The following is a 21,251-nucleotide window of genomic DNA, read 5'->3' on the forward strand; positions in this document are numbered from 1 at the left end:
CCTTTCCCTGAGTACTTACTGGTTTGAATTGTGCTTGGTTTAGGGTTGCATGAAGAGTTTTGCTATCTGATAGCTCTGTGTCAGTAGCTATGGTGAGGAGTTCAGCATTGTTCAGAGTAATAGTATGGGAATGGTTGAAGAATTAATCTTTCCTTCTACAGTGTAGGTGTTGCCACCTGAAGTCTCAAGTGCATTAGTGGGACAGGTCTTGAAAGTCAGTACAACCTCTGCCACAAATATCTCTCTTCTGAGCTACTTATTTTATACCAGTGCCCTTTGATTAGGGGAGGGCAGTAACTGCATCTGGCAGGATGTTTCTTAATGGTTTCAACCTGACCAAAGAAGCAAATCCAAGCATGCCTGTGAAAAACCTAATCTACTGCTGTAATGGGGACCTCTGATCTTCTTGTGCCTCTGTTCTGCAGAATGTATGCCCTCAGCTGTACAGCTTTGTGCTGGCTGAAATGATAACAGTGAGATCCTGACTGTGTGAAGATTGTCTGTCTGTGTCCCCTTGTCTAACATGGTAAGCTAGTCATCCTGCAGGTCAGGATGTTGAGGATGGAGAGGAATACCCTAATAGAACTGTGGGTGTGTGGGAGTTTAATTATAAACTTTACATATTTCATATTGTAAGAGTGCAGAGGACAATGACTATGTTTTACTTGTGTTTCCTTGCAGCAAACTAGTGGTGTGTATATGATTTTATGTGCTACTGCTCTATATTTTTCTTAAAGGCATGATATAGGCTGATTTATAGCACATCTAATGGATGTTCTCTGCATCCTTCTAAGTGTCTGTTGTACATTTTTCTGTGGTCTTGTGGGATGTCAGAGCTCTCTTCTGTGTTCTTATTTAGCTCATTGCTGTCAGCAGTGGGAGTGGGCAACCTGTGGACGACAGGATAACACATATATGTGCATAATGGTTTTTATTTCTGCATCAGGACTATTATGTGCAAGTCAGATCTCTTTTACTAGTAGTCTATCTCAATAAAGGAGATCAGGATACTGCAGTGTATAATATGGCAGGTGACAGCATGGTAGCCACTAAATACAATGCTGCTGTGCACAATGATGACACAAAAGTTGTGCTAATGACACCATTACCACTGCTTCTTTGTCCTCGATTGTTCTATCCTTTGCTGGAAGAAGATATCTTTCTTTGTAGATGGCATGGAAGGGGGAGAGCAGTAGATCAGTGTTGCAGTGTCAACGGGCAGCACAGAGAGGATGAGCAGAGGGCTTGATGTCAGTGCCTCAGCAGCAACTGGTGGGTGCAGCCTCTGGGCTTCAAGCTTCTGGAAGCTCTCTTCTGCCTCCCCCTTGCTTTGTATCTGTGCTACACTGGCTTATGAGGTGAGGAGTATCCTCCTGGATTCCTGATCCAGCAAGTCATTGTTCAGCTCCAGAAGTAAGCAGTTAAGTTCTTGTGTTGCCTTGAGTTTGCTCCTGTGATCTAGCTTCCATGATTCATACTCCTGCTTGCCAACTGGAGTTAGCATAAGACTTAATTAAATGTGTAAAACATTTTGAACTTAATGAGTCATTTTCCTGAAATATGCTGCATGTAGTTGGCAGACTTGCCTACCTTTTTGGTTCTCAGAGCCAGCTTTGAATGAATTGACTTTGAGCAGGTGAAGTTTTTGGTGTGCATACTGTTGGTCATGAAGCATCTGTGTAAAAATAATAATAATTTAAAAATGCTCAAGATGAACTGTTAGTTTCTTTTTCTTGGGCCAGGTCTTATAAACCTTCAAAAGGGAACCTAACACACCCAAGGATAGCTTAGCTATTTCCTCTTGGGGCAAATAATAAGCAGGATGGCTTCTGCTGCAGTGTTAGAAACAAAACAGGCTTAATAAAAGGCAAAATAACAAACAGAAAAAGTCGAGCCAGGTACAGAGGTCTGCCCCTGGTATAAACACCTTCACAAAAGCCTCTTAGTTATTTTGTTCTCCTCTTTTCTACCTGATGGGCCAGGTGGGACCTTTTGGCTTCTATCCAATTAGGTGACCCCGAGTTTTTGGTGAAGCCTCTGAGGTCCTATGAGGTGGCTTTTTACCTAATCATTGAGAGAAACTTCTGGGCTTCTTTCCTTTTTTGGGGGACAAAGGCTAGCTTTACCACTCTGTCATTAGGGGGCACACTCCTACAATGAACAGATGTAAACTTAGTGTGCAAATGAAGAACATGTTTTTTTTGTTTGCTTTGTGTTAAAAAATTTGAAGATTTGAGGCTTTGATATCTGAGTAAGACTTATACAGTCCTGTTGATGAAGAAGCTAGGCTGAATCCAGTTCTTGTCCCTGGAGCCCTCCATGTTCCTGGATTTGAAATAGGAATTGAAAAACTGATCTTCCCTCCAGACAGGTGAGCAGGAGTTGTCATGCACATTAGAAGATCATCCAGGAGTCTCTGACATTGTTATACCTGGATTGTTATTTTGACTTCTCTAACTCTTTGGTTTTGCAGTAAGCTCATTTGTAAATGTAGCTTTGTGAATATTTTCAGATGTAATTGGCAAGAAATAAAAAACTTTCTGGAATGTCTGAATCAGGAGAAAAGAGATTTTAAGGTCAGCTTCTGCATGGAATAACTGTTTATCTCTTTACATGATGACTCACTGTTGTGACTGATTAAATCAGTACAAAATTATCCTTCTTTAGTCTTATTCTTACAGTTTTTGCGCACTTCTCCTTTTTTTTTTTTTTTTTTTTTAAATAAACTATTCTCCTTAGTTGCTTTATCATCTTTGGGGGAAAATTTCACAAGCTTCTTTGAAAAGCCTGTAATGTGCATTTAGTTTCAAATCCTATAGACTGGAGCATACTGGGAGGACCTGAGTTTTTCTTATTTAATTATTCTACTAGTATAGATGCTAATTAACGGTACAGTGGGCTCTGATTGCAGGTGCAGAGTAGTTTGGTATGGCAACTCATTGCTTGTCTTGCCCATGAAATGTTTTATCTTACACTAGAGTTCACTTTCTGGAGTGTCTAGAGCTATGCGAAGTTCTTGTTGATGGTTTGAAGTGATGACTTCAGTAGTTTGCCAGGTTTGGTCCTGTGACTGTGGTGGTTCTGGGACGGTGGCGTAAGGGCGTCAGCACAGAGTATTCTAAACTGTCTGACTCTTAACTCCCACCCATTGTGCCTGGAATTGCAGGTCTTCTGCCTATTGCAGAGTGGATTGAAGCAGGCTTAAAAACCAGAAATGCCTTCCATGTTGCTTTTAGGCTATTTTGTGTGGGTTTTATGATTATGTGGGGATTTTTTTTAAATTTTTGGGGTGTGCACATAGTTTTTTGGAGGTGTGTTTTCTTTTAGTCTGTATCTAGTACCTGGTCTCTAAATGTTACTACCAATCTTTGCTTTCAAGGCATTACAACTTGTTCATTGTATTTCTTAGTATCTTGGTGGCTTTTAAAATTGCATTACAAGCATAGTTACAGGCAACAAGTGGCCAGAACAACTGTTACCATCTGGCTGGTGACTTAACTGTGACTATCAGAGAACACTTTGTGAGCCTTCTTTTCCACTGGCTTTCCTGATTCTATTACAAATGTAAGGTACAGGTGCTTCTGCGAACTTCTTCTTTGCTGTAGATACTAAAGGAAAAAGCTTGTCAATCTACAGGGCCTCCCATTAAATTCCTTACACTTGCTGAAAATCTTGGACTTCAGTCTGACTGCTAGAAAGCCAGCTATACACTTACTTACATGTCACCGACCAGCAAGAAAAGCATGTGTGCAGACCAAATGCTTGTAATGTGCTTGTGAGGCTGATTTTAGCAGAGAATTTTCCCCTTGAGATGACACATGGATTCTCAGCTGTACAGCTTGAATGAGGTGAGGCCCTGGGAGATAAGTAGATCATTAAAATACTGTTTTGCCTGTTCCTTCTGCCTGTTTTTTATTCTTTAACTAATATGGATGTACCTTGCTTGAAGAGTTGGAAGAGCTGCTTTTTATGAGATGAAGCAGCTCTGGGTTCCTGGCTGACAGCTGGAGGAAGCATTTAAATGGCACAGTAAGTGCTGTATGAGGCAGATGCTGACAGCATGAGAAGCACAATACATCTCTAGCTGTCTGGAAATAATGGCTTGTGCAATTCTGAGCAGGAAATCTACTTGGATTAGGGTGTTTCTTTCATAATAATAAAAAACCCTGGAGGATGGGGGAGCACCTGAAAATCCTCTTCAGCAAAGAATACAAGTGCTGGATGCCTTCCCTGTGGTATCTGCAGGGTGATTACACTCTGATTCTCTATCTGCAGCTGACAGGGAAATTTGACTTCTTATCACAGGGAGATGGAGAAAACCCTCTGAGATTTGTGATTTTTTTTTTTTTTTTTCCCCAGAGTATCTGGAAATGTGTTAGCAAAATTGGGGGAGCTCTTCCTTCTCTTCCTGCACTGTTTCTTTTAGCTGTTACTTCTTTGGGAGTTATACTTAGGCATCATGCAATGTCCAGGTATACTGTTGATCACTTGAATTCTAGGGTCACTAACTTGCATTGTTAAAACTGTCTTTCACCTCTCTGTAAAAATAAAGGACATTTAAATATTATGTAGTAGAACTGACAGTTTTTTTTGTTAAGCTTTCCACAGATGAACAAGATAAATGTTTTCAGAAAATATAATGAAAATTGGGGTTAGACATGATCTTGTGACTGTATAGTTATATCTTATAAAGATAAGAAATACTGGAAGATTAGTTTATTAGGGTTGGGAATGCACAGTGTTTTGTTCACAAGCCTCCTTGCTTATGTTGTCATCAACACCAAACTCCCCTTTAGTCCTGTATCTGGCATAGGATCTGTTTCTGGGCCTCTTACTAATCAAGGGCGATTCAGATGTTGGAGAGAGAAAACGATGAGGAGGTCTCTGTCTTATCAGAAGGCTAAATAATTACTTTATTATACTATACTATGTACATTATATCTAAACTGAATCTGCCTTGCACTCACTTTTGCACACAACTGCACTCATCCTCGATTCTCTTGTGACTGTCTTGTGACAGTCTGACAGGCACACATTTCTTGGCCCTGACAGGCCAAGGGAGCAAAATATCCTCACTCTGGGTAAACAATCTCAATATTGCATTCTACTTCAGCACAACTCAGGCACAGCAAGAAAAACAAGAATTATGTTTTCCTTCTTCTCTGCTTGTCTCACAGCTTCTCTCTGTTCAGAGGGCATGTGAATACCACATGGGCCTGAATAGCAGATTTTGCTGATGAAGCTAGTGTCTGAAGACTATGTGCCACAGCTTTTTGAGGGAGAGAGTTGTCCTTTCTTTGAGGAAAGGAGACTTGCCTTGGGGCCCAAAGTTTCACATGGAAACTTCAAGAACAGTTTTTTCCCCTGCTCCCATTATTGTCCTAATGATTTAGAAAAAGTAAAGAGTTTGGCATGCTGTTTATGGGGAGTCAGGTGACTGCTGATCTGGGTACCCGAATCTATCTGCTCATTGTGTATGGGAAGTTATCATGATCAAATGATCTATTCAAGACTGAAATGAGTAACCTACTGGTTTCTTTCTGAAACATTTTTGCTTCATATATATGAAGCAGTATAAATACTAGACTTAATCTGAGAAATAGAAGAAAAAGGTCTTGCTGTATGACTTTTCCAATTCTTACAACAAAGCCAATGTGTGAGACCAGAATCAACTTTCCTCATGGTTTGAAGACATGGAATGACCATAACTCCTTCCCTTTGTAAGTGTCTTGAGGAGGCTGACTGCCCTTTGTTTCTTCAATCTGTGTGAATTAGCAGAACTATCCAATGACTGAAGATGGTACCAGCTCAAATTATATTAAATAATTTTAATCATGTGTTGCTGTGGCACAACATGAAATTTCACAGGTCTGCCAGAACTTAGTGTTCTGATGGGTAGATGTGAATTTTGTTTAAGCAAAGCAGAGACTTGAGGTTTCTGAGTATCACCCTGATGACATGAATTCAGACATACTCAGGTCAATGACCTTTTGAGCTCAAGTGGTACTTGGAGACATTCATAGGCAAAAGGGCCAAATGAAGCCAAGTGCTGGGCCCCTTTGTCTGTGGTATAGGAAGTGTTGCCTCTCCTATCCTGTGTCTATATTAGTCACAAACATCTTAAATAACTGGGTTGTATGTTTGGGTGTTTTGTGTTTTTTTTTTTTTTGGGGGGGGTGAGGTGGAAATGACTAAGGTGCACTGTGTGTACTTTGTGTCTTTTATCTGAATGTATCATAATTCTTGTGAAGTACACACTGAAATAATTTCAAATAACATGATATGCATTTCCTACCAGGTGCTGTTCTGCAGCTGGTTGTGATATTTCTGCAGCTGTGGGATAGAAAGGTTCAGTCTCAGGAGTAGATATGTGATGATAGCATGAGTTTTAGCAAATGAGTGTGTACTCTGTGTAGGGACCCTAACCCATACTCCTTAGGATGTATTGCAACATTTTCTTGAACTAGCTAGACTGAAGCTGGCAAATACACTGCCATCCCATTTTCTAAGTGGGGTGGTGACATGACTGCATGACTTGACAAGACCATCCCAGCTTTACAACAACACATTTTAAAGACAGAGCATGTCGCTTGTTAATATTTGTCCATGAGAACAGAAAGCTATTTTTATTCTTGTTCTCTGACCACTATGCAAGCTTGACCCTTCGTAATCTCGAAGGAAAATGCAGTGCTTTGGAAATACCTGTTCCCTGTATCCCTACATGCCTGCACCCGGCCATACTGGGGCAGGGCTGACACCTAGTGTGGGCTGGGTAGAACTGAACATTCAGCTCAAGAAGCTACTGCAAAGCTCAATGAAATTTACTTTAAGCTTTGGATGTCACAAAGCTTTTGATATGTAAGTTTTCAGTTTGGACATCTGACAGCTCATCTTTCCAGCTGCTAGAAGAGATGCTACTGTAGTGAGGAACCATGGCAGCTGGAAAGTGTGGTCCCTTTTCTACCTGACTTCCTTTCTCAGTTGGCTGATTTTAGGCCATCAGACACATTTCTGCATTATGTAAGACAGTAATTCACTGTATTTTCTACAGATAGAACTGCCTCAGTCATGTTACTGTCATACTTTAGGCACTGAAAATTGTGCTTATACTGCTGGCATTAATGCAATACTGTGCCTTTAAATAAGTGGTAACTCTTTAGTGTCTTACCCTGTTGAAGAAAAGAGGTCTTGGAAGATTGAAACAAATCCAAAAAGCAGGGTGAATCTTAGCCATGGCAGTTATGTATGTCTAGTATTGAACTTAAGCTACTCCAAAGCTTCCAGATAATTTTTTTCATATCTATGTTTTAAACTGCTGTGATGTGTCTTGTATCTCTATACCATAATAATCCATATATAGTGTAACTGTTGCAGATTGTAACACTGAATTTTGTTATAGAGAACAACTATCATAGGTGTAATTATTTACTTTTTTGTAGCAAGACTTGAATTCTCTGGGTAGACACACCTCAGCCAAGTATTGAAAGATATCCCTTGTTCCAGACCCTGCTTCTGAAACATGCCCCATCTTATAAGTATCTTATTTCTGCCACAGAGTCTGAGTCAAATCTGACTTTGGACTGACTTCTTTGAGCATGTAGTTCATCTATGTTGTCTTATTAGTGCTTGCTTCCAACTCAAATGATTTTATCAATGGGAATTTTAGCCCATTCACCCTTTGCTCTTACTTTGAACAGTGAGGAAGGATAATTCTGTTTCTTAAATCACAGCCTTCTGTTTCAATAGAAGGCTCAAGGCAGGGGGGGTGGGGTTGGGTGGGGGGGCTGCTGGTAGTTTTTTAACCAGATAAGAAACCATCTTTTCAGCTCCAGTATTTGGAACACCATCACAGCAGTGTTGCAGTCCACAGTAACCGTGGTACAGCACAGGGATCTGACAGGGAGACTGACACTGGGTAGCCTGAATACAGCTGTGGTTTAATTTTGACAGGGTTAGTGTGCAGTTTGGGATGCTGTGACTGGCAGACATATGTTAGTCCCAGCGTCAGACCTCAGTTCAGGTCAATAGAAAGCCGACCTGAAGCAGGCATTTTGATATTTGTGGAATATGCATTCATTTTAAAATTTTAAATGTATTAGTCTTGGCAATTACATCTTCTAGTTCTTATTGTGAGATCTATTGGACCTTATTTTAAGGAGCAGCAGCTGTGCCATGAAGGGTAGCTTTTTATGAGATTCTGAGCATGTTTCTTTCCATGAGATGGGTGCCTTAGGAAGAAATGCCCTAGGAGGGAGGGACTGACCACCTCATCTTGTGCTTGGCTACCTCTGCCAATAAGCCACCTCAAATGCCACTATGGTGCAGCGAGAGTCTTGCTCTGCACTGCAAGCTCTAACCTATAACCAGCCCAAGGGAATTATTCTGGGGTAATAAGGAAGCTTGCAGTAACTTCATCCAACAGCAGAGGTCTGTCGTGTTTGGGAAAAGGGTTTTTATCAGTTAAGAAGGAATCATTGTATGAGAATTCAAGCAGCTTTTCAGTCGTTTTTAGGGTGGTGTTTTCTTTTTGTTTCTTTGAATACCAATTTAAAATTATTTTAATGATAAGAACTGACCCAAAAGTGCAGCGTGCACTTAAGTGAATTGCATGTGCAGTAGCTGGGGAACTGTGGCAATCACTGAGCTGGTGTGAGAAAAGCTGTAACTGGAATCTGAAGCCTGTGCCCCCTCCCCAGACCCAGCACTGACAACTGCAAACTGCTGGTACATTTTTGGGGGAAGTGATATTTTAGAGGCTGGGGAATGAGCTTGTCCTTCTCTTGTAATTTTAAAGTCAGAATTTAATTCCTTTCTAGAAAACGTGCTTTAGCCAAACCCCAGATATTTGGCTTCCAGTAGGCACAAGTGGATGACAGTTCATGGCTAATGTTAGACAGGAATTGTTAGAGCATCTGCCGTTTTTTTTTTCTTTTTTTTTTTCTTCTAATGTTAGCTCATAAAACTACAAAACTTCTGCCAGAATTTGTCTTTCAACTTGAATCACCTCCAAGTATTCTCCATATCCAGTTATCTGTTGCATCTGTGAATGGAGGGATTCTGTACAGTCTAGAAATAGATCACAAGATCCTAAAAGCACAGGTCTCTAGTGTGGGTTTTCTGTTACTTAACTCAAACCATCTCTAGTTCATCATTATCTCTTAAGGCATGCAATATTTTCTTCAGCCATTTGCTTGTATTGTTCTGGAATTATATTTTCCTTTAGGTTGTGGTGCTGTTTTCATTGCGATATTGGAAGCTTATGTTTGATTATGCTAAAGCTGAATGACTTTAGCCCAAACACATAATTTGCCATTTATGAGTCAGAACTAAGATAATTTCTGCAAATCATCCTTTAAAGCATCTTACAGCTTGGCTAACGACATAACCTACAGATATTCTTGTTGCCTCTGTCCAAATTTAATGCAGGTTTGCTGTTAATCAATACAAATTTCAAAATCCTGTTTCCATATTCCTTTTTAATTTTGTAGATAAGAATTTGAGAGGCAATTGAACTACTCTCTTGCATTACAGACCAAATTTTTAAAGTCCTAATGGTAGTTCTTTGGGTACTTGTTCATATAGAAATTTTGAAAGGTAAACACAGTATAAAATTCTGTGTAAATTCAGTTAGAAAATACATCAAATTTAATGGAAAGTTATTCAGTTAAAATACAGTCCTACATTTGCTAAACCTTAACTAAAATAGCTTTTGTTGCTCTTTTCCTGTTTGGTGGGGTTTTTTTGTTGGTTTTTTTTTTGTTTTTGTGGGTTTTTTTTTTTGTTATTGTTGTTTGTTTGAGTTTTTTTGCCTTTTTTTTGTTTAACTGAATGTTGTAAATACAACTTTAGAATTATTCCTGTACTGACAGTAGTTTTGCTGCCTTATTGCTTTTAAAATTCTAGATCCTCTGCCTCATCTGAAAGATAATACTCCTGTGAGAGACTCTGTTTTCCAAGCATTAATCCCCTAGCACATTATTTTGAGAGGACTTTATTTAGCAGAGTTTGTTTTACAGTAGGTTACAATCAACTGTAGAAATTACTGGAATTATGACAGAGTATTATTGTGCTACCATACATGAGATAAGATAATAAAGTCAGTGGGAAGATGGATTTTCTTAAATCCATGAGCAAAGAACTTTTATGTTGTCATTGTGATATTGTATTCTACCCTAGTTATATTCTATATTCTATTGGCACATCCATATAATGTCTTAATAGAAGAATAATAGCATCTTTAATCAGATGAAAAAGCTCTGAAGGTGAAGAGAAAATGTTTTTTTTTTTTTATAAAGTCAGTAGTGTAGCTATTTCTAGAAATATCTTTAAAAATGCTAGCAGGATGCAGGGATGGCACTGTTGTGGCAAGTACTGTGCCACTGTGGGAGATGCAGAACACAGGCTTTGGAGCATCAATTCTCTTTCTGTTTGTGAAGCACTGGTGGGGGAGGGGTGGTTGGGGGGGTGGGGTACTGTAGGCAGGAGGAGGTGAATAGGCATTACCAGCAGAGCTATGCCACTGTGCTGATTTTTCTCAGTTGGAACCCTCTTTTCAGTTCCAGTCATTTCACCTTTGAAAAAGTACAGAGAAACACGGTTATTGAGACCAAAGAGTTGGTGGAAAATTATTAGAGCAGCAGAGAGAAATGTATATGAGGAGATGGGAAGAATATTAAATCACCTTGAAATAAATGTGAAACAGATAGGAGATGGTTCTTTTGGGTTGTGTGTTTTTGCTTTTGTGTGGGGAAGTGAAGATCAACTAATGTAAGAAATTACAACTTTTTTCTTCCTTATATGTATGTCTAAAATGTGCAAGAATCACAAGTGAAATTAAAATGCAGGTAGATTCAATTGAATACTAATAAATTAAGAGAATAGGATTAAGTTTGTATTTTATCCTGAAGAAAAAATGTGATGTATTTCCAGTGTGGGCTTTTCTGTTTTTCTCCAAGGTCTCTGGCTTAAGTCATGTATTACTTCTATTTTTCTATCCTTTATAGCTATAAACAAGGCATAAGAGTCACCAATACAATAAATATTTTTGTAACTCTTGAAGTGTATGCTTTTAGATAATCTATACATTCAGAATATTTAAAATGTCAAAAAAACCTGTCCAAGAGACACACTTGTTAGTTAGACCACTCTAATCATAGGCTGAGATCTTAGTCTGAATCTGAGGCTGTCACTTCGGGTAATAGGCTTTCCTGGTTCACCATGCTAAGGAATTGCCCTCAATGTGAGTTAATCTGTACAGGGATTATTGTAATAAGAAAAATTTATGGTATGAAAGCTTTTCCATTTTCACATCAATTCACTTAATTACATAGGCTATTCACTTGAATTTACTCTGTCTGTTGAAAAGGTCAGGTAAAGATATGAATCTGTGTTCAAAATAACTTACTAACATGCTATATTTCCAGTATATATCTAAATTACAAATCTACCATAAGGATATGAAAACCCGTAGAAACCCTGGACAATTTCAGGTTGTAGCCATAGATGAATCATCAGTTACTCTTCCTGCAACAGTCTTGCCTTCCCCTCCCCCCCCCCAGTGACTTCGTGTTTATGAAGACATTGAGTTCATCTTTTTTTCTTCCCACTTTGCTCTGCTTGTCCCCTTGGGATGCTGTGAAATGTATTGGGATGCTATAAAATGTATGCCTAAAACTTGAATCTGGAAGTAGAATGTGTCTACTTCCCAAGAAACATTGTCTCTCCCTAGAATCCTGGATCCATGTACATGTGTCTGCATGTAAGAGGTCAGAACTATCATACGGGTGGGAAGGCAATGATTTGACCTGGTACTTCATGAATTTCTTTTTGCCCTGGTACTTCTGACTTAAGTTCTCACTTGGAGCTTTGGAATGATTGTATTTTTATTGAAATGAAAAAAAAAAAAACCCCAAACAAACAAAACAAAAACCTTTAAAAATCCTATACCTAAGTGAAAGAAATGGAAACGCCCAAAGCCCAATTTATTTTGCAAATTAGGTTCTCTTTTCCCAGGCACTCCTAGTAGTGGGATGCCACAATGAAAGCAGTGGCTCAAAAGTAAAGTATATGGTGCTGAAGGTGCAAGTCCAAAAATTCAGTCCTTGTTAGAGCAATTTATCTCTGTGATCAGAACTTGAGCATACAGTGTTATATCTCTTCTAACATACTACCTGTTGGCATATTAGCCTGTCCATCATGATGGCAGTGGTTCCTCTTTGTCTGGTGAAAGTGCCAGATTTAACATTTTTGTTGCTGGAAAGTTAACTCAGTATGTAAGATTATGATGGAAATTAACTATCAGAGTTCCCGAAATTGTAATTTAAGTGTCATATGTAGACAAAAATAATGCTTTAAATTGCTCTAGGTTGCTGCATTACAGTCGCCATTGTTTGTCAAAGAAACCTCTACCTAGAGAGAAATTATATCATATTGAACAGTGATCTTAAAAAGAGAAAGAAAAGACAAAGGTAGGAGTCAAAATAAACTTCCAAACACCTCCCACCAAACACACCAAAAAGCTGCTTGTCAAGAGACCATTGTGTCCTTTGCATGTTCCCAGTGCTAAGAGCTATTCTCCTAACCTGGGATATGATACTTTTCTAGTAGACATGGTGCATTACAGGCTTGTAAGAGTAATTGCAGAACCACAGGGTGTGTGTTACTTCAGAGCTTGATCATCAGGAGAGCAGAGCTCATCAAGGGTACATCTGATCTTTAAATGTGGCAGAGCTCAGCTGTCTGCAGCAGCCTCCTCTAGAATGTACAGCTGTTCATTTTGCTGCCTGTGTGGCAACTGGACCTTTGCTATGGACTCCTCATTGTGGGTGAGGAGTGAAACTCCTCTAAAATGTCAGCTGCTTCCTTGATGTTCTTTCCTATACCTGAGAAGATGTAAGTTGTTTCTGTTCAGAGGCAGTTTGTTAAATGTCAGGGTCCTAAGTACAAGTATTTGCAAGGTTTGTACTTCTCAGAAATTGAACTGCTTTGAAAGCTTGACAGGCACATAAACTTGTCTATGAGTGACTTCTCTGAGGGTCCTTCTCTAAAATGTTGTCCCATGATTCACACTAGACCCTTACAAAGAAGCCGTGGTTTCAATTTCAGGTTGAAAATTTAGGGTGCCGTCAAGACTGAGCTCTCACAGCATGGCTGTTGGTGTTGTGCTGCCTAAATCATGCTAGAGCTTCATGACCTGTGATCCGATCCCACTTTTTGATACATTTCCTTGACTCGGGCTTATTTGAAAGTGTAGACCTTCATTTAGAGGAACAAGTCCATGACTCTGTGACAGTTCTACTAAAGGGCTCTCTAATGAGAACAGCATTTATTAGGGGACCTGGATTAGGTTTCCAAATGTAAGTAAGTAATTTCAACTCTATACAGTGTTACAAACCTCGCCTCATCAGCCGAGGTGTTTGATCGCTATAGAACATTCAGTGACATTTATGAAAGGAGAGCAAATTATTGCATTAGAATATATTGAAAATACAGTCAGAACTTGTAATTTCCATTGTTTTCACTGATCAACACAATAGAAATGTATTTGCAGCGTGTTCGACGAAGGAAGGAATGATGAACTGACTCCGTGTTCTCAGAAAGCTAATTTATTATTTATGATACTGCATTATATTAAAGAATATTATACTATACTAAAGCATACAGAAGGGATAGTTACAGAATGCTAAAAAGCGATAATAATGAAAACTTGTGATTCTCTCTAGAGTCTTGACACACCTTAACCCTGACTGGCTAATAAGTCAAAACAATTCACATGAGAAACCCAATGAAACAACTACCTGTGCAAACAATCTCCAAACACATTCTAAAGCAGCAAAACACAGGAGAAGCAAATGAGATAATTATTGTTTTCCTTTTTCTCTGAGGTTTCTCAGCTTCCCAGGAGAAAAATCCTGAGTGAATGGATTTTTCAGAAAATACAAATGTGACAGAAATGGAAGCGTAAAATGTGACTAGGAATCGCCTTACAATCACCTCCGAACATGTGTGGCTTTTGGTAATCAGATAAACTGCATGCGGAGAAGTGTGGTGTCAAGGACTCATTTGTGCCTACAGCCTTTTTTGTCCTGTTGCTCTCTTCATAACTTCCTTTCCTTTCTTCTGCCTTCAGCAAAGGATGTTTCTAGTAGTGTATATGTGACGTTCTAGGGAGACTTTGAACAGAGCTGCGTGTGTATGGACATGGGTATTTTCCTCTGCTAGGCTCCTTAACCCTGTCACCTACCTTCTCACTAATGCAGATGTGCCCCTCTCTCTTCTTCCAAACTTGAACGTAGGCCTTGACTATAGTAGAAATAGGGGAGGGTTATCTCATATTTTAAGTAATGGGAGTTTTTTGTAACCAGGTGCACAGCACAGAGTCTGAAATAACTTGAACTTGGTTCAAAGCAGATCAAAATCTCAGCAGGGCCCTGAATTGTAATGCCTCTTTGAGAATAATCTGATTTTTGTCTGATGAGGAGAGGAAAAAAAGAGTATGGATTATTGTGAATTTGTGTGAAATATCATGCCCCCCCAAAAAAATCTTGACTCATGGAAGGATTTGCAAAAGACTAAGCTAAACTTTAATAGCTGCTGCATACTGATGTTGCTTGAAAAGGCTTCTGAATGGAAATCAACTTGAAGGTGGCTTGCATTTATAATAAAGATTTAGAAAAAATGCATGGAGCTGTTTTACCCTCATAGAAGTATAATAAAGAAAGGAAAATCTTGACTGAAGCTTGATCACAGAATCCAGATTCACAGCAGAATTTGAAATGAATCCCTTAAAAACCTCGGCCATAAATCTCCTTAAGCTTTGTGATGCAGTAAGTTGCAGGAAATAAAATACACCTCTCTTTTCTTTAAACATTGTCCTCCTTTCCCGTTTAGTTACTTCTACATCTAGATATTTCCCAACTGTGATGTAGTAATAGTTCTTTTTTTTATGTTTTTAATTGCAGAGAACTGTTTGTTTCTGATATAAAGATGATGCAGTATTTTTTTCATTGAGATCATCTCAAAGGGCAACTCAAGGATCCTTAGAGCAGCAAGGAGACAAAGTGGGTCCTGTGGAGAAATGAATTCCTTGCTTTTACTGCAGTAGTCCTTGGTATCAGTCTCCTGCCAGGGTTGGCTGTTACTTGTCTCTGCCCCAGCATGGGAAAAGGTGGTTCTGGGCAGGCCGCACTCTCGAAGAAGGAGTCTGGACTCTTGCTTTTCGGTCTTCAGTTGAGTTTATTGTTTCTTATCTACAAAGTTTTTCTGTCTGTCCAGCCGAGGTCTGATCAGCAAGACAGCCAAGGGCACTCTCTCCCGCCAATGGGGCGGTTGTCTCTTTTATAGTGAAAACTACGTATTAGATATTTACCTTTAATTTCCAATACTTTCCGCCCTTGTTGGCAAGTGCACTTTCTCTATGGACCAATCCACACAGGCCAACATCATCCTGAACATGGATGCCAAGGAGAAGAAAGAAGAAGGACAGGGCATGCCCAAATTCCTCCATCTTAGAACTCCTGACTCCCATGTACAGAATTTCAAACCCCCCTGTACAACATACAAAACCCCCCTGTACAGTGCTCCAAAGTTTTTCCCTTCACCCTGTGATTCCTACTTAAACTTTTGTGGCCTGTAGTTCTTCATATAAGGTTGGCAATTTGCTCCATGAATTAAGATCGAATTTCCAGGTGTCTTTGGCTTCCTGCCAGGGCTTTGAGACATCCAGGGCATCCAGAGAGATGCTCTGGGTTCCGACAGTCCCCCAGGAAACTGCCTGGGTGTTGGGGAAGGTGTGAGAGGAGAGAGGTTTATGTGAGAGTTGTTTTAAAGGCTTGAGCAGGATCTGCCAGGCAGTGATGTTAGCTAATTAGAGCAAGAGGGGAAAGAAAATCAGGTGTTCTTGCTGCTGCCTGAAGTGGCCACTTCCAAGCCTAAACTGCTGTGGATTCTCTGGCACCAGTTATTTTCAAAAGGGAATGGAGCAATTTTCCAAAGTCAGTGCTTTTGACTTGCTCTCGTGTACTCAGTACTACCCAGACCATGGGCACTATGCTCTGTGGTCTCCTCATTTTTATCCCTCAGGGTGGCTCTTTAGGAGATGGGGTTGGTGTGTCAGGAGCAAATAGAGGATGATACCTTTAGGCTTTTAAGGCGTGGGAGGGGAAGGAAAAAAGTTTTTCTGTAATCCAAACTTCTGATCAAATATGCTTCATTATTTTTAAGAAAGTTTAGGGGGAAAAGTGTTAAAACAGGTAATCATTGGAATCTTTCTTGATCTGAGTTACCAATGATTGGTAAGAGAGCTGGATCAGTCATTTGCTGTGCAGCCCCAGGAAGCTTAAACAAATTTGCATTACCTAATTGTCTGGATAAATCCTTTCAGCATCAAAAAGGAGAAAAAAAAAAATCACTTCTCTGTATAATGACTTCAAATAATTGATGGGGAAAAGCTGATAAAAATGGCAGCGTTGATTTTTGAGTATGCTGAAACTAACTAGTATTAAACAATTCTCCTGTGTTTTGTAAGTCGGTGGATTTGTATATCAAAATAGGAGGTAAAATGGAAACCTGTCAGTTACAGGACTAACACTTGGTTAAAATTGCTGATAAAATCACTTATTTTTTTTCAAATTGTTTACTCATGTGAGTTAAAGCAGTGAGTTATATTATCTTTTCAGATTTGAATTACTAAGGAAAGGTAACTTCAGTGGGTGTGGAAAAGAGTATCTAATACCACCTACATTTGTGTGGATCTCGTTAATATTGGTTCCAGAGTAACACTGTATTGAAAGAAAAATGTGAGTTATATTTTTCTTTCATAAAATGTACTCTATATACTCTCTGTGAAGATCTAAATGTAGCCACAGGATGCTTTATTTCCTCAGTCTTGCAGAATTTGTTTATGGCTAGCTTCCCTTGGGATGATAATGGCATCTTTCTAATATTAATGAGAATTGGTATTAGATGGGAGTAGGCCTGCTAAGAAGTGTGTAGTTCATAAACAAAAAATAAATAAACAGCAACAACAATTTGAAAAATGGTGTTCCTTGGTTTGGTCAGAAAGATGAGGCAAGTGTTCATCAATTAATGAAGAATATTTCATTTAAGTTGCCCAAGCAAAGCCTGTATAACATATAACAGCACACTGACTTGAAAATGACAGATAGCTGTGTCTGAAAGGAAAGGTGATTGTGCACATGGAGTTTGGAGGACTAGTTTACATGTGAAATGTTGCTTTTAGCTGAGAGGATTGTGAATAAGCAGGGACTGTGTGTGTTGCATCTACTCACTGTCAGATTTAACAAAAAGCAATTATCTACCATAGTAACCGTGACAGAATTCAGAATGTATTCTGACATCCAGACATAGATAAATACCTAAAAATAATGCTAAACGTGTGTCTTCAGTCCTCAGTGTTTTTCTTGATTTTAAAGAAACACTAAACAATGCAAACAACAAAACCAAAGCAATTCATAATTACAGCTGAAAGTCTACCTTTGACCTTTGCTGTAATAAAGCTTTTTTACAAAATCTGGTTATGTATTAGAAGGCATGGAAGTGTCTTAAATCTAAATGCTTAGCTTTAAAGAGCTAGATTAATATAGAGTCTGGGATGTTTATGTACCTTCTCAAAGGAAGGAAGTCTTGAATTCAAGATCTCTTCAAAGTATATTTATTTGCTCTTCTATAGGAAAACCTTGCAACTTTAGTGCATGTGAATGAAGAAATGAAAATGAAGCCAAATAATTACAATAGGAAAAATGAAATTCTAAGTCAATGCTGTTTGGCTCTGGGGAATCTCCTAGACAGAAGTTAAAATCCTGAGAAATTGTGGAGGCTCTGGTGATCTGGAGTAAGAGATGTTAGTTTTAAAAGTAATGTGCTTCTTGGTAATGCATACCTCAAGATCACAGGGTTTTTAAACCCACAAGGATTCAGGTTTCAAAACGAAACTTGCCCATTTGTGGCAGAAACTGTTGAGAAAGATGCTATAGCTATATAGTATATTAGATATACTGTAATATTTCTGCTACATGCATCCAGATGTAGCATGGCATGTTAACCATCCCTTTTTCAGTGGTATCTTGGATTTTTGTCCACCTTACACAGTACACAGTGAGAATTTCCTGAAGAAGTGTTTTTGCTAACTTTTATTAATATTGAACCCAAAGGCTTCAAACACATAACACACGAAAGAATTACCTCGTCTTGCTGCTTGTGTTCCCCAGTTGCCAGTTTTGGAACAATTTCTTGAAATTTGACTTGGAAATACCTTCTCCGTGTTGTTTTGCTAGATATCCTCATGGTGCAGCATGCTTCTCAGAAAACGAGTCTGGAATTTTCCATCAGTTTGAATGCCTGATGGTCAGAATAATCTAAATACTACATCTACTTCTTACCTTCAGCTGTTGGTTTATCACAATAATTGTCCTGGGTCTCTACCTTTCCCCTGACTGATATTTTGACATATGCTGCACTTCTGTTCTGTGGCATTTTCAGTGTCCTGCCTCTTCAGCTGGACTTGGGGTGCGTAGTGGCACTAGTTCTCAGTTTGGTTCTGCATTTACTGTATTTGCTAGTGAATTCTTCATATTTACTGTATTTTACAGTTATTTCCCTATCATGTTTGGCCTTTCCTTAAACACAAAACTCTGCATCTAAGTGTGCTGAACTCTCTTAACCTCCTTTTTCCTTGGCGTGCCTCAGACCCTGCCCCTTGCTGGAGGTTAAGCATGTGTGCCTTTGTAGGAGTGGAATTTGCAGTGACATTTGGTAGGGCTTGTGGTACTGCAGCTCCTGAAGAATGGGCAGCGAGAGGGCTGAGGAACATACATAGTCCTTGTGGTAAGAAAATTATGCAAATAGCAAAAAAATTATATAGGTAGAGATGGACTGTTACAGATTTGCAGCTTGTGTGAAATATATTTATAGTATAAAAACAGGAGATGGAGATTTGGGAGCTACTGGTAATGTTTGGAAGAAATTCCTCTCAATACATTTCTGTGTATTCTTACACAGATTGACTCTTCAAACACTAATCAGGGAGTAGCTTGAGCATGGTATGATTTTTTTTTAAACTAGCTGCTTCAGCTTGTGCTTAATTCTTAAACATAGGGATTATGCCATTGGCATAACAGGAAGTGAACACAGTGTTTGAGATCAGATCACCCTGCAGTACTTGCTGTACTAGGACAGCAGTGGCCCAGGAGCTATTCAGCATTGCTAGTGTGCTGTTGAGCCCTGTCCCTCCAAATCTGAAGCTGAGCTTTAGTTGCAAATTCCCAAAGGGAAGGCAGCAATGCTTATGATTGCTGATTCCTGCAGTATTGAAACTCAGCATTGGTGTTCTCTATAAATACCTCCATATGTATCTGTACATAACATCTTTGCGTGCAATCTCTCTGTGTAGAGTTTTTTCTAAAAGCTATTCAGAGGAAATAAGTCTTCCAATGATTTGAAGAGAACATAAATGACAGGCTGTGCTTGGCTGAATCACATACAGTGTGCTTAATTAACAGGTGCACAGTGACAAGCTGCACTCAGCAGGCAGTGCTGGATTGTGTTCAGAGTCCTGGACACTGAGTTTCTTCTGTAGCATGGGATTTGAAAGGATCAGTGGTATACTGAGCATCTCAGTGTCTTTCATCCTCTTGCAAATTCTTGCTCCTGTATAAGCACCTTCTTTAACTTTGCAGTGCTTTTTTTTAGGGGGCAATGCAGACCTCCTACCTGTTTTCTTCCTCCTTGTGCTGTCAACACAGCTGAAGTATTCAGCTGGAGCTGGAGTGTCTGTATTAGAGCTTTCTTCAAAAATGAGACCCAGCTCTTGCCTTTTAATCTGTTGTGGGGCTGGGCTGGTGTTAGGTGACGCATTGGCCTGAGCTGACTGTAGCGAGTTAGTAGAGAAGGCAAAAGGTGTCAAGCCCCTGCAGAATGGCTCAAGGACGTCTAGTGCCTGACCTGTATCCCAGATGGTGAAAAAAAGATGATAAAGCTGCCTCACAGGAAATTGCAGAAATTTTTCCTTAAAAAGGTAAAGTGCATCTTTTTTGTTTGCTTGCTTTAGTTAGGCTGGTGACAAAGTTTGATAATTGCATTGTTTTTGTGCTGTCAGTTTTGTGATTTCTTTGTACTGAGATGGCTTGAACTGTTCTCTCAATGTAATGTTATTCTTGGCTTGGGGTTTGGGACACAATATCCATCAAAAGCAGGCATCAGCAGCATGCTGCAGGGGTTAGTTTGATTACAGATACTGTTTACAGGTTCTGTCATCCTGTTGTATTATGCTGGCTTTTAGCAGTGCTCCTTGATTTAGTGGCACTGTATATTCTGAATCTGCCAAGCAATTTAGTGCCAAGTTTTTGCAGTGTATAAGACAGAATGCTGTTCATTGACTGGTTTGAATTAAAAAAAAAAAAAGTTGGTATTAGAAGATATACATATATGTTAAGTGTAGGCTCTATATTTCCACTGTTTTCAAATACATTCACAGAAATCACTAGAAATATGGGTATATCTAACAGACAACTGTATACTTTCAGGTAGAACTATATTTAAAATTGAGTTTAAACTGGGTTTAAAACTATCCCTAGATCATACATTTCTGTAAAGCACTTTACCTAGCTAGGTATTGAATGCTGTGGTAATTAGCTGTCTGACATACCATTCTTTAATTTTAATGTCTGCGTTGTCTGGATCTTGTGTTGGCAACATACAAGGATTTATCCCATAGGTTTTGAAAACATACGGGGATTTTTGCCTCCCTCTCCTTCTTATCTTGGCTACTTATGTCCAGGGTTTATTAGTGACTGATTAGAAGTGCAGTCTCTTTATTCTGTAGAGCATCTCAATTATCATGCAGGGTATTTGCAGTTGTAGTCAATTGGAATTTTGTAATTTTACCATGCTGTATAATTTAACGTATATGATAGGTCATACTAATATCTGCAATAGGTTTCTTCAAAATGAAATAGTCAACTTGGTTGTATACTAATTAAAACAGTTCTAAAAGGGCACAAGAGAAGACAGTTGAATTTCAATGCAAGTTAGATCTGGCATATGGCTCACTGATGTTTGGAACATTCACACATGCAGATGGTTGGTTGTACCTTTTTCTCTGGAATAAATTTTCAGTATTTAAATGTTGATATCACTGTTGTGCTGTTGAACTATCCTTTTAGGGTTTCTTATGCTGACTGAGAAGAATTTTCCCATTTGCTAGTTTATATATGCCTTAATAATGGCATATCTGA

At 39.1% G+C, this 21,251-nt stretch overlaps 1 protein-coding gene across 4 annotated transcripts in view; it reads left to right on the forward strand.

The window, feature by feature from the left end:
- The window catches only part of RPS6KA2 (ribosomal protein S6 kinase A2), a 294,786-nt gene that overhangs the window by 26,479 nt on the left and 247,056 nt on the right, over positions 1 to 21,251 (forward strand). Inside the window, exon 1 of one of the 4 annotated variants that reach the window (XM_064414039.1) lies at positions 19,898 to 20,032. The exons of the other annotated variants lie outside the window; for them this stretch is intronic. Within the exon in view, the coding sequence (XP_064270109.1) occupies positions 19,985 to 20,032 (48 nt within the window). The 5' untranslated portion in view covers positions 19,898 to 19,984. Of the gene's footprint in view, positions 1 to 19,897; positions 20,033 to 21,251 lie in introns of those variants that run through there. 4 annotated transcript variants of the gene reach the window in all.

The sequence above is a fragment of the Passer domesticus genome, chromosome 3 (assembly GCF_036417665.1).
Source record: "Passer domesticus isolate bPasDom1 chromosome 3, bPasDom1.hap1, whole genome shotgun sequence".
In the NCBI taxonomy this organism is placed as follows: Eukaryota; Metazoa; Chordata; class Aves; order Passeriformes; family Passeridae; genus Passer; species Passer domesticus.